Here is a 14,894-nt window from a genome sequence, read left to right on the forward strand (position 1 = left end):
AATCCCCATTGTTATCCTTGAAAAACGGTGCCGCCCCACCTCTATCACCTCCTGTTTCACAGCTACTCTGTGTTTTGTCTGGCACTCTTCATTCCACAAGGCAAAACTAATTCTAAGAAAGCAGTCGTGTAATGTCTTTCTGGGTGTGCTGTGTCATGTAATACACTCTGGAAGATAAAACTGCGACAATGCTGTAGGCAATCTAAATGAAACGACATGTAAAGACAGACAAAACATTAGAAGGTATGCTTTATTTTTCAGTGGTTTGTTTGGGAGTCATGTGATCATCTGAAAAAAAAGGAAAGGTGCATATAAATATGTAGCAACTAAAATTTTTAAAGGGATAGTTCAGATTGTTGGAAGTGGGCTTGTATGAGGTACTTATCCACATCGATGTTTTACCAACAATAGAAGCCAGTCAGCATAACCCCAGTTTGGAGAAGCAGAGAGATCGAATTCTGATCGAATCAATCATGTAGGCTACAATTCCTGCTTTTAGTTATTAAAAATGTGTCATTCATTTTGTAAAACACTGAAGTATATTTGGTGTGTTTTCTTTTGTCTATAGTGCTGATTAGTCTTTAATAAATAGGAATTGTTGATGTCATTTGACCTGTTTTACAGTAAAAGAGGTAATGGAGCCTACAGTCGCCACTGTGGGAGGACTTTGTGATGAAAATATTTTTTTTTAAAAAGTGTCTGTAGGCTCGTACAGATTAATGACAACCTGATCTGCTGAAAAGATGTTTAAATTGATTGTAACATATCTGTCACCTGTGCATAATGATTCGTCTTGCAAACACAGGTAGGACACTGCGCTTCAAATCATCCTAAAATCTTTAGAATATTGATAGCAAATGATCATAGTTAAGAGTCTGATGCTGCTCTAAATTATTGTATATATTTTGATCCTAACCCCCAGTGCATCTGTCCTGAATTTCATCCATTTTTATCTGCTCACTCTAACCTCCCACAGGCTCAAATCAAATAATCTGAACTATACCTTTAAACAAAAGAGCGGTGTTCATGTTAACAAAATCAGACAAATAAAGCAGTGTACACTATTACACTGTATAGCTTTGCATAAATAGTGATATTTTCCAACAAAGCCGTTGTTCTGTGTGTGGTATGCACATGACTAGAAATTTACAGTTGAACCAGCCCTTTTACTCCTTGTGTTCAGTGCAATCTATACTGCATATAATAAATCTTCAAGGAGTTCCAAAGATTTCAATTTTTATCATTAAATACATATAAAATGTGCCTTCAAAGTCTTTGATAAAATGCCTTCACACAAGGTCCCTTTTGATGAGTAAATGTAAACAATGTTTGGGTTAACATGTGCACATTCAGCATTCAGTAGCCATCTTTCAAATATCAGTCAGCACCATGAAGACGACATATGACACCATAGATGTGTTTCTATCCAGAGTACCGGGAACTATTAGTCACAGGAACTATTTTTTTTACTAAATGGCTCCTTCAGCCCATTACTGTCTGTGTTTGCACCGTGGTTTTAAGACCTATGAAGATTAGGCAAATTAGTTTGCTGATGTATGAAAAAGCAACGGCTGTTTTAACACATAATTTTTCCCCACAACTATACAGCAACGACACTAGAAATCGGAAGTGTTCAGTGCTGCAAAAGTTCCTGTACTTTTGCAAAGTACTACTCCCAGCTGGGGTGGGGGGTACTGTCCCCAGAACTTTAGTCCCTGCAGTGGAAAAGTTCCTCCAAAGATTCCTCGTCCCTGAGAAAGTTCCTGCAGTGGAAACGCAGCTCACGCTCACTATGAGCAACTATCTGGCTCTGCTGCTCGCTTCGTGGCACTGACTTCACTGCTTTGTTCCTGCCGCCACAGTCCATGAGGGCCGGTGGCGTCCACGGCGAGGTCCATGACCCGGTCTGGCACTAACCACTGCAGAAACAGCAGGAAGAGGAAGTCTAAAACAGCTATGAATGCAAAGATGGACCCAGCTACGGGGCCGCAGTGAGCCCTCAGCCTCCGTAACCGTCTGTCCAGGGGAAGCACCTCCTCCCCAGACACTCGGTCATACACCTGAGAGGGAAAACACAACCATCAGAGTCAACAAACAATTCACCATCTATTATTCAGTGTGAATTTCCATCGCTGCAGCCTAAGACGTGTAAACGATCAGGAGATTTACAAGTCACAGAAAACATGTTTACATGCAATGTAGTAACCTGGTTACTGTAGTACTGTATAGATTCATCTTATTGTATGTATTGTATGTGTCTTGGTCACAATTCTTTTTTTTTTTTTTTAAATCTAAGGCATCCATTTCAAATTTTTTTGTTTGTTGAAATGAAGCTGCTACCTAGCAGGCAGCCATCTGTTACAGCACCCGCCTGTCACTTAGTTATGCATAACTTTAAGACTGAATATAATTTAACAGGTGAATTATATTTAAAAAAAAATAGCTATAGAGACCAAACCCATTTTTTTTGGACCAGGCTGTGAACATGTCTGTTTCTGTTCAGATGAGCATTTTAATATGGCAGTCTGTGGGGACTGACTCTCTTCTGGTACCAGCCTCAAGCAGCTATTGAAGGAACCGCAGTTTTTGGCACCTTTGTGTTGGCTTCATTTTTCAGGCCTGCCTTTTTTCAATTCGTCCTGATGAGGAAAGAGCATATGAGGCAGCATGTTCGGTAAACATGGCCAAGAAACTGACGTTCTCACTGAAAGTTCTAGCCAAGGAAATCGTGTTTTTCTGATCCCTACCCAAACCAGAGAAATGTGTTTTTCATTTACACGGCATTTAGGAAAAACAGAAAAACAGATGTTATATCAGTAATGACGATAACTGTGATATTTAGCATTGTGTAAATAATCCAGCACTTCTTAAACTTACTGTATGCCAGTCTCTACAGGATTTCGTGGGCCTTTTTCAGGATTGTTGTGGCCTAAAATGCCTGATTTCACAGCAGCGTTTCTAAAAAATTGCGATGCATGTTGCAGTGTTTTATGCATTTTTTTTTTTGCAATGAAATAACAGGACCAAGAGAAAACTGCAAAAGAAAGTTGCAATTTTTATAATATATAAATCATTAAAAATCAAATGCATATTGTTCCAAAGAGAACTAACCTTAACAAAAGGCTCAGAATTACCAAAGTTATAAAAATCAGTTCAATCATATAAAAATAAATATAGTGAAAAATAAAACAAAACACTGAGTTCTCTCACTGAGATGTTCATGTATGACGTTTGAGTGGGATGATTAGTGGAACTTGTGGGAAGCTATGATGATTGGTCAAATTTGCAGCAAAGTTGCAGAGTTTGGACAAAATTGCAAGGTTGCACAGAATTGGTTGAATTTCCATGGACTGTTGTAAACGCAACTTCCTGGGGGGACTGGTGTACTCTTAGATGAGTTATGGTTGCAGATTCTCTCTCCACTTCCCTATACTTGTATTTTGTGAGTAATTCATTTTTTCCAAAAAGAGACCAAACACACAATAAACAAAGTTAAAGCTGGATGGAGTCTATTATTAGTACATACAAATATAGTGACAGAACACAATAGAAAGGAAACAGCAGGTTTTGGTGTGTGTGTAAACGTACCTTTTCAGTTCTCTCTGCAACGTTCCTCCAGGTGTAGAGGTTTCTCACAGAAGAATGGATGGAGGCGGGGGAGGGGACAGATCCTGAACGCTGCCGGGCGATGACTGTCTCCAGACCAGCACACAATGACCGCACAGTGGGCTCACACAGAGTGATTAAGTCCTCAGGTAACACCTCAGGGATGCCCCCCACACGAGTGCTAACCACCTGAGAAAGACAACAGAAACTGGATGCACACACTGTACACAAACAAACACTCACACCAGTATAAATCATCCACAGCGTGAGAGTACAACAACATCTGTTCTCTTTTAGCATCCAATTCACAGTGGGGGCCTTTTTGCCATGACTCACAAGTAAATTAACAGCTGAAAATCAGATCTTCACTAACAATCTTAAGGCTAAAAGTCTTACACAGTCATTGCATGAGGCCACCTCACTCAGAGTGATTTACATTTTTCTAACTTAAATACTTTTCTGTGCAATAATTTTCAAACTGTAAATTATCGTTGTGAAATTTTTGCTGCTAGTATTCTGTGCAATCTAATCTGTATAATCTGCCTTTACATTGCAACATTATTTACATTATTTAATTATAATGCTACACACCATGCGTGTACTACAACTTCTGAGCAATTATCCTGCACAGATATACATATATATCTATATATCTGTGCATATATTCAAACATCTCCATATATCTGTACAAGTGAAAGATGTATATAGTCTACATAGTCTTGACTGTATAGTTTTGACAAATCTAGCCATTTATATTTTATATTTTTTAATTCTTACATATATCTTTTTCTATTTCATCTTTATTTTAGTATTCTATTGTCACTCACCCCTTTTTCTAACTATACTTTTGAGCTGCTGTAATGTGTGACTTTCCCCGGTTTGGGATCAGTAAGTTTATCTTATCTTCTGTGATCCCCAGCAGGAATAATAACACACTCTTAATTTACATAAATAATTCAAAATGTTTCAAAAATAAACACAGAAATCAGGGTGCTAGATTCCCTGTTTTAAGGAACTGGACAGGGACAACTAATTCTGAGCTGACAGGACATTTTGATATCCCAAAAGGCAGTCAAAGCTACCACAAAATAGAGGCGCTATTACCTGCCTAGCCCCTAATGTCTGAAATGTGATTTTCAAATCTAGACAACAAAATATTATTCATTCATTCATTTCTGTGTCCAACAGATGCACAGTAAAAAATATTTTACATAGGATTGATGTTGATTTACATTTTTTTAGGACCATATTGACCTGCAAGGACCATCTTAGCTTTCCATTACTATGTTACTGTCATTCCATCCACAGTTCCTGATAAAACTAAGTGGTTTTCTCTTCCTCCTGAGAGACACACTTCCCTGTTCACATGTGACTGTCTGACTGGTCAGCTGCTGTCATTTCCAACTACTACTGTTCACAAAGTCACTTTAAATTGCCTCTCCCAATGTTTCCCTTACGAGTTCTGTTTTTTTTTTTTTTTTTTGAGCCGTGCTAGGAGACGGACTTGAGCAGCCACCCACAAGCATACGCCCACAGAAAATCTGTGACAACACCACTTCGGCATCTTCTGCTGCGTCAAGCCAATTCTCTTCTGCTGAATGTGCGTCAATAGAGCTGTAAAACCTGGAACCGAGAGTGAGGCTGCACCGGGAGCAACGGTTTGGTTTAGACAAGGGGTGGTGCCTGGGTAGAGCATGCAGCAGGGGGGAAGGGGACTCATTGTATCAATGACTGTATTTGCATTGATATCAACACTACATTGCTGAGGACGGGGGAGGAGGGCACACTCTACAAAGTGAGCTACTGGAGCACCCATACATTTAATGATCAATCAAACAAGGGACACGTGATTTTATATCCTTAAACTATTGTATGAGTGGCAGCAAACCTGCAGTCCACAGCTGGCTCCTTCGACAATGGCCATGCAGAACGCTTCAGTCAGAGATGTGTTGAGGAAGATGTGACCCTGCACCAGAACTCCACGAACATCTTTATGCTCCAAGGCCCCTAGCAGACGCACCCTGCAATTACAAGAAGTAAAGCACATTTGATACCTTCACACACACACACACACAAACACACACACACACACACCTCACTGTATTCCCATACACATCACTGCTGAAACACAATAATTTCCAGACACTGTCTAAATATTAAAAAAATGCTTAACCGTGCTGTCAGCTTTCAGTTCATGATATGTGGCTGCTGTAATTAAACAAAGACAAAAATAAGTGAAGTGATACCTCCCTGCCAGGTATTCTTAGGAAATATGAGCACCGAGTACCTGTCATGTAGTTGGTATTTCTCTCTCACTTCCTCCAGTACAATTCTCTTCGGTCCCTCTCCACCAATCAGGAAATGCAGGTCTGGATGTTTGAGGCAGAGCTCGGGAATTATCCCACCAAGAAGATCAATTCCTTAACAGAGGAACAGATTATGAGCACTTGTAATTCTTAATTAATATTTGTTATAACCTGAGCAGGGCTGCACAATATTTGTGGCTTATATATAAATGTACTCTATTCACACACACACACAAGCTGACATTTACGTTAAAACTGTCACAATTTTGTGACAACTATGTATTGTTGTCACAACACAGAATTACAGCGTTATGAATAAATGAAGAATTTACTATATCAGTATGTTGTAATAATTTCTCAACACAGAGGCAAATTCTATAACCTTAAAAAACCTTCGAATAACCTTCAGGCAAAGAGAGTGAGACACTGGTTATAGAAGATATTTTGCATGAGATGAATACAGGTGTGCCTTGAGATTTTGACTTGCCCTTTGGTGTGACTTGGACACAAAAAGTTTGAAAACCACTGATGCTGAGGCAGCTCTGAGTTCAGTCACATGCTACACTTCTTGCCTTTCTTTCCACTGTATCAAGCTCACTTCAGCCTGCACTCTCTCACACAGTCATAAACGTTTTGCTCCAAACACTATCAAAGACACTGCTTGTTTAATCAATTTATTTTAAGAAATTCTGAATTTTATATTTTAGAAAACAGAATAGGGGCAACAGTCTGAAAACACAATTTTCTTTCTTATTTTTCCATACTCTCTTTTCCCTTTTCCATAGTTATCCAAACCTGAAAATTACTAAAATCAAACTCCATACTTTTCCATACTGTGTTACAGCGCTGTATTACCTGTTTGCCTTAATAAATAAAGTGGTTAAATTCAATGGAAGGCCCTTATATTCAAAGTCTTTATCAAAAATAGGTTGTTAAAAATGATCAATAATTATCAATTTTGGTCCTTCAAAAAAAGGGCAGTGTCCTGTTCCCTGTTCAATTCTGCTGCCTACACTGACCAGCAGAAAGACAAACAAACAGGTGAGGATGTCCAACAACAGTTTCTCTGTACCTTTGCGGTAGACAAGACGGCTGATCACAACAATCGTGATCCTGTCGTCTCTGCGTTGAGAGGGGTCGGGGGTGAAGTCTGTGGGGTCAACAGCGTTGGGAATGACTGACACGATCTCTGGGTTGAGCGTTGCCCGGAGCACAGTGTTCTCCTTACTGGTGTAGGACACACACACGATGTGGTTGGTGTCACACAGAGACACAGTCAGAAGCTTGTTGGTCAGTACAGAGCTCACATCAGCAAAGCCAAAGAGCGAGTGGTCAGTGAACACCTGGAAACAATCAGACTCGTTACGTTTAATGTCAGCTGATTATGTGTGTCTTAGTGATATAAACACATTGGGCCTCATGTGTTTATCTTCTTTTTTTTTAATCTCCATCATAAAAAAACACAGTAACAAGTTATAACTGACCAGTCTGATGTGTGCACAGGTCTGTATGGTTATACTATAGCAGCCTGGTGTTGTTTTCAGGTGATTTAATACAGATAGACACAGTGAGCAGCCATGTGTAACAGCACTGTGTTCTGGGGCAGCACTTCTCAGAGGCTGCTAATTTATCAACATATCACTGGTGCCGTTCTGACTCACAAACTGTTGTTGAAAAGGAAGGGCACGTTGTATTCACTTAGGACTGTCTGCAACTTTTTCCAGTTGTGTTGCAGGATCACAAATTGGCTTTATCACCTACACCAGTGGTGCCCAACCCTGGTCCTCAAGATCCCCTGTCCTGCATGTTTTAGATATTTCCCTGCTTCAACACACCTGATTCAAATGATCAGGTTGTTGTCAGGCTTCTGCAGAGGCTTGATGATGAGCTGATCATCTGAATCAGGTGTGTTGGAGCAGGGAAACATCTAAAACATGCAGAACAGGGGTCCCTGAGGACCAGGGTTGGGCACTACTGACCTAGACCATGTTTCATTGCTGTTGCTGATCCACACTGTAGATACTACTGCACCCCAACTACTCACAGATGCACACTGTTGTTTTCTTCTGGCACCTGGACTGATGGGGGGCTTGTTTGAGTCAGTGTGCCACATCAGATTCAGCAAACTTCAGATAACTATGTACCTGTGTGTATTAGTGTGCACGTTCACAAAAATTCATTTTAATACGTTTTTCAATGAAAATGAGAAAAATGATGTAAAAATGATCACTTTCTCCAATATCGCAAATCATATCATCCATCACTGTCAGTCGTCACTCACCCTGTCATGTCTGTATCTGTATTTAAAATGTACATGAGACTGCTGGTAACTGCGACAACAAGCGTCTCATTTCATGTGTCTTTGTCTAGCTGCTATTATGGACAAGAAAAGATGGGCGTCAAATTTTACCTTTGAATCCAAGGAAACATTTATGGGAAGATTTCTTCCCGATTATTGATCCAGAATAAAGATTAAAATGATCGCAGCAAGATGATCTTGACAATCGATATGTACTCATTCATACATGGTCCAGAAAATTTAAAGCATCCTCAAACAATTTGAGAAGTTAATGTTGTTTCCCATCTGTGCCATCCTAACTTAGGATTCCTAATGTAGGAAATTCTTCAGTTAGGACAGTTTTGTCGCTAAATCCAAATCGTTAGATAAGATATGATTACTTTTCTAAATGCAGTTACAAAACAGTTTTCTGTAATACCAAAAATGATAAATGTCACCCTAATGTGAGATCAGATAGGATTTCAGACTTGGGAAGTTTCTTTAATGACTCCTACAACAGGTCTGGACCACTCGTAAATTATGTTTGGACCTTAAAGAAAATTCAAAATACAAGAAAAATGCAGCAAGTTCTCCAAAATCCCTCCTACACATGAGTGATTCTTGCATGAGGCCCATTTTATGATGTGAGATCTGATTGATGATAAAATTAGTAGGTACAATTAGTCACATACCGTGTTGAGGCCCATGGTCTTAGCGTGAAACAGTGCATCATGGGCCATGGCTGAGAAGGAGCTGTGTGCGTGTACCACAGTGATGCGTTCCCTTACAAACACACAGCGCAGCAGTGGCAGGCTGTGGAAGCAGGTGGTGGCTGTGGACTGGTTGTACATCACCTGCAGGGGGAGGTAGTACACCTTCAGCCCGTTGGTCAGGTACCTGACACCCTTCCTCCTGCCATAGGCATGGGTGGCAATCACCACCTTGTGTCCCTTTTCAATCAGACACTGGGAAAGCTGGTAAATGTGACTTTCTACTCCGCCCATGTTTGGATAGAAGAAGTCAGACACCATGCAGATGTTGTGCTTCCTGCTGGGGACCCTGGCAACATCTGCAGGAGCTCCAGAGACTCCCCGAGATGAGTTCACAGCTGCTGCTCTCCTTCGTTGGCCCATTGTAGAGTCTCTGTGAGGCTGTACACCTCACTGGTGCTGAAATAATGAGGAAATTCACTGATTAGTTGATCAAGGGAAAATTAATTGATTAGAATTATGACAATACAAGATATGAAAATAATTAATGATAACTACTCAAAACCATTAGAAAGAACACAAGAGAGTGAAGAGTGGGTCTATTTAAAACTCATATAACCGTCATCCATTTCTAAATGTATCGGTACTGAAAATCTAATTATTTGAATTACTGAAGGGATCACCTCAATTTCATTGGTTTTCTTTTCTTTTATTGTATGTAATTTTCCTTTTTTTTAAAAGTTACATCATAATGTCATCATATTGTCATGCGTGACATGTATTATTTGCCTATAATAATTAGATTTTTGTAAATAATCCCTGACAAAAGTATCTTAATATGGATGGAATGTGTTAAATAATTTTTAAGTACAAATGGTGTTCATTTAGTGCCAAATATTTTGACCACAAAAACACAAAACAAAACAAAACCCCACAGTATTTCCTTTTTATAGATTCTTTAATGTGGTAATTTGCCTTTGTCTCTGTTTAGTATCATTGTAAATTGTATATCTATGGTTTTCAGACTGTTGGATTAGTTTTTTTGGACTGACCACTTAATTGTTCAGTCTCTTCAATGTCAAGTGGCACCATAGTAACTCAGTTGGCAAGGCATGAAATTCAAGTGGCTGAGTCAACAACAGCAACTGTGGGTTCACTTCCTATGGCCCTTTGCTGCACATCTTCTCCACTCTCTCTCTCCCCCGTTTCCTGTCTACCTTCAAGCTGTATTGTCAAATTAAGGCTATAACTTAATCATCAAGTTTTCTAAGCCAAAGGTGACAGTCTTCAGTTTCCTGCTTTTGTTCAACTGAAATTCCAAAACTCAAAGTTGTCCACATCAAAGGCTCACATATTTTTCTCCAAGCCTCCCATGTATGTTCCTTGGAATAATCTGACGTAGCCTATTTTTTTTTTTACACTTCTACTTAGTTATGTGAAAGAACAAGAAGAGATAAATGAATTAGAAAGCTAGTAGACATGTTGTACAATAAATATCTCCACCATTAATGGGTGATGTGTGGGTGACACATGCTTGACTGGCAAGAATAAAGATTTATATAGCCTATATATTTATAAAGTATTATTTTACATGTCCCACAGCTCTCTTTCAAAACCACAGATTTAGATTACAATGATATAAAACAATCTGAGAAAATCTTCACGCATACTCACTATTCACCTACTCAGGTGTGGGAGATTATTGTAGACAATGTTCCAACTGAGCAGTTTCTTCATTAACTGATGTGCTTTATTTAGTGAATCATTAACATTTACTTTATCTTTTTTGTTGACCAACACGTACACTTGTAATAGTATGTTACATTTGACCATTTACAGCGAATTTTGACTTTGCGTAGGGTTTAGAGCTGCGTTTAAATCTCCCAGTACCCCAATAAAACCACCCTAGTAAGACAGGTATCCTAATTTAGCACCTGTCTCATGTGTACCAGTTCTCCTTTAGCGTGAGAAATAATTTAAGAGTGAGTTGTTCCTTTAACTTGCATTTTGCGTCTATTTAACTATGGTGGGATAAGGTCGCTCATCACCAGAATTGACGAAAACATCGGAGAAGAGCTGATATAAAATTCGTTTTCACACCTTATGCATTTCATTACACATTAGCATCAAGCTAACAAACTCTGTTTATGTTTAATCAATCAAAACTAACTGCCATTAAGACACGTGGGACTCCTAGTCCGAATTGTCTTACCGTGGACAAAATGTCAGGCTTTTTCCAGTCTGTAAAAATAGACGCAACTATTTTTCGGGTGTAGATTCATTTTTACTCGCCAGCTCTGAGCTAGCCGGTTAGCCACCTGTAACACTTCCTGGATTCCTTACGTCACACGCACCGTCGTTCCATGGAGCGGTTGCTGTCTTTTTCTTCTTCTTCTTCTTGGCGTTTTATGGCGGTTGGCAAACAACGTAATGGTGCATTACCGCCACCAACTGGTATGGAGTGTGGATCGGGAATCTAACTTAACTCTACTAGCTCCGATTAAAAAAAAAACTATGAAAGTTAGACAAATAAACACAGCAGTATTCTCTTTATCAGATTTGTTCGTTTAAGGTACTGTAACAGTGCTTGAAAACATTTCTCATTTGAACTTCTCTGTAAAATATCTCAAGTCCAAATTCAACTTAATTTCTTTGAGGTTTGATATAAGTTCTCTTCTCTCAAAACAATGGACAATTGGACATTGGACAATGAATTATAACATGTTGTATAGTTTCCTCCTGATCACAAAAGTCACAGTTTCCTGAGTTATGTTTGTTTATTTCCCATAATTTAATTAATTTCCATATTAGAATTAGAGTTGAGATGATCTTCATTATGTCCTTTTAAGTTAACCCAGGAACTCAGAGCTAAGTGTACTCTCCTGAGTTCCAGAGGCATTTCTCCCATTTCAACTTGCAATGCTGATGTTGGAGTTGTTCTAATGCTGTCATCTGCTGTGCACGTTTTTCAAAATAAAAATCTAAATTTGAATGAAATATTAACTCTTTGTGTTTTATTGTAAATCTTGCATGGAGTCAGAGTGCAATTTAAAAATCTGTTGAATAAGAAAATAAATGTGGAAATACAAAGAGAGATAAATTAAATAATAAATATATATAAAAATATAAAAAATAATAAAATATAAAATAATAATGCTATAATTTTTCACATTTCTGTTTATTTATTTATATATCAATTACATGTTTATATTTAAAAATACACATTTTGCACATAAATTACTCAATTTATATCTGTATAATTTTAATTTTTAAAAAATCATTCTTATAGCTCTTCCCACTGCCAGTTGATTGGCAGCTTGGCCCTTCAAGGAATATTAAAAGTAATAGGGGAAAGCAAAAGCAATAGGGAAGAGAATAAGAAAAAATAAAGGAATTCAAATAAATGAATGAATTAACAAATGACAAAGAGTTACAGAGTTGTTATTTTTAAGGCACTAATTTTAACATACATATAGCAAGGTTTTTGGTTAAGTCTTTATGACTTGGATGTAATTGATTATAAGGCTAACCAAAATTGAATGGAGAGTCCCTTGAACAACCTTACATTTTTCATCTATTTTCTTTTTAAATTATTGTTCCTTTGATATATGTTTTTAAAACTATTATTGTTAAATATAGTCTTATATTTATTTAGTTATTTAATTTATATTTAAGGAGAGATTATTCTTTATACTGCAGTGCAGCATCTGGTTTCTGAAGAATGTCTGTATTTTTATTGATATGGTTCAATAAAGCAGAAAAGGGAAATGAAATATCTGACAGGGAAATGAAAATGCAGCTAGCTGCCTGTTTTTCTTTTATGGCAAAGTTTGCCGGATTCTGGGCCACAAACTAATCTTGACGATGCTGACAAACATGGAAACGTACTCTGAAAAGTCTGAGCTAATGATAATTCAGAGGCCCAAAATGATCAAATGTATTTGAAGTGTTTTGTTATCGATTGCTCCTGTCGTTTCTCTTTCACACTCTGAAGTCAGAGTGCTGAATGCTGCCACTTCTTTAAATTTGTTCTCTGTCACAGCTCCATTAACAAGTCTCAGCATGTTGGAAATCTGTTTCATAATAATGGTACCCTGTGGCCAAGATTATGGTACACTGAATATGGCACACATCATCCTGTCGATGATGACAAATTGAAATAATTAGCAACACTAAAAACAAATGACACAAGGGCTCAAATGGGATATGTGGGTTAAAGAGGTGTTCCATTTTTATTCCCTTAGCAAAGCATTTTGAGTGTACATTTCATTTTAACCCTTTGTTCATAACAAACGCCATTTATTCACACTGCCACATATTGCAACTCCCTCTCTTCCAGCTTGCTTCAGTTCATGCTCTCCTATTTGCAGCCACAGGAACAATGCTGCTGACAGAACCCGGGACCAGTTGTGGACTGGCCATCTGGACCAGCAGTATTTTACGCACTTCCCCTGGTTCATATTAAAATCATACTAGACAAGAAAAGAGTAAGTGGCTGCTGGGTTGTCAAGATAAGGATAAGCATTACTTTTTGGTGTTTTGCCCCTTGAATGTCACCTTGATGTGCTATACATTACATACAATGACCTTTACCTGTTTATTTATAAACGTGTAACAAAACAACAACACTTGGTTTTATACCACAAAGGCAGTTACAGAAGAACAGATTACATTTTAACACACTGGTATAAGAAAAGATGAATCACAGTAAATTGTCAGCCATAGAAACATTTTACCTCCCACAGATATCTGCATTGCATTTTATTTAAATGAAAATGAACAATTTGTAGTACTGGTATTATGCTATATATAATATACATATAAACATTGCCTTCCTGGTAGTAACAATTGATTTTTGTTATTTATATATGCATGACAGCACAAATATTTTTTCTATTTTTTCCAGTGACTATAATTTTTTTTTTTTAAACTCCACATATAAAAAATAAAATTCACAAGTGTTTTTCTGATGCACACACAAATACGTTTTGTGTTAAATATAATGTAATAGAAATCCACAAATATACATATTTAAAAGTACTTGGTATTTGTAAATTTCATCAAAAACATATTGGGTTGTTGTTATGTTTGTTGAACCTTCCAGAGTGCTTGTCATTTCTGAACCTCACTGCATTCTCTTCCCTCTGCTGCAATGACTCATTTTTTTTTCTAAAGAGAATTATTTTTCACCTATCAGATGTCACATTCCTTTTCAGCTACTCACATAAACGTAGACTTGAGGGTGTGATATAACGTGACCACAGAGCATTAGATCTGCACAGTCTGTAACTTCACAAGCCCCACCCCTTTTTAATCTGTGCTCCAATGACAGTTGAAGACTGGTACCTCGGCCAAGTTCTCCCTTTTCCTGTAAAAGTGTCACATAGGGTCTCATCTCAAGTCAACCAATGTTAGCAATGTGCTAGCTAATTAGCTAGCTAATGATTGATGTGGATTAGCTTGCTAGTTAGCCAGCATTTTGGTAAAATTAGGAAACTTAAGATGTGAATATATGTGGCTTTTACCAGGTTGCCCAATAACATCTTTTCATCAGCTTCAAAATTTAGTTTTCTTTTTATTTGTGTTGTGTTTAAACATCAACAGCACTTGATAGCAATGTTATCTAACTTCACTGTTCTGACTGCATAAAAAAGTTAATGTTTTTAAACTCAGATTTTATGCATATGGTTGCATGGTGGGGGTGTTCTTTATACTATGACAGTTTTCCTAAAATTTATAAATCTAAATTTAAATCTATAGCTAATTTGAAAAAAAAAAACAGCCATAGATCACCTTGCTCATAGCATCACAATATATTGAATCATATTATTGTGATATGTATCGTATTGCCAAATTCTTGTTAATACAAAGCCCAAACTTGTTGTACGTGATTAAATATGTTTGAGTTATGAATGGTTAGTAATGTGACATAAGCAACAAGTTAGCCACATAAAACTGACAATATTAGCTAGCTATATTGAGACTCATCTGGCT

The 14,894-nt window shown here is 37.7% G+C and overlaps 1 protein-coding gene across 1 annotated transcript; it reads right to left on the bottom strand.

Annotated features, from left to right (window-relative positions):
• Nucleotides 1-1,573: 1,573 nt before the first annotated feature.
• On the bottom strand, nucleotides 1,574-11,256 carry piga (phosphatidylinositol glycan anchor biosynthesis, class A). The gene is made up of 7 exons (XM_084724015.1): nucleotides 11,113-11,256; nucleotides 8,883-9,359; nucleotides 6,985-7,255; nucleotides 5,894-6,026; nucleotides 5,495-5,627; nucleotides 3,589-3,795; nucleotides 1,574-2,060 (listed from the first exon to the last, which is right to left on the bottom strand). Exons 2-7 carry the CDS (start codon nucleotides 9,321-9,323, stop codon nucleotides 1,791-1,793), a joined length of 1,455 nt encoding a protein of 484 aa, XP_084580141.1. The 5' UTR covers nucleotides 9,324-9,359; nucleotides 11,113-11,256; the 3' UTR covers nucleotides 1,574-1,790.
• Between the last annotated feature and the right edge of the window lie 3,638 nt (nucleotides 11,257-14,894).

Source organism: Lutjanus erythropterus, chromosome 8, assembly GCF_056507025.1.
Source record: "Lutjanus erythropterus isolate fLutEry1 chromosome 8, fLutEry1.hap2, whole genome shotgun sequence".
In the NCBI taxonomy this organism is placed as follows: domain Eukaryota; kingdom Metazoa; phylum Chordata; class Actinopteri; order Lutjaniformes; family Lutjanidae; genus Lutjanus; species Lutjanus erythropterus.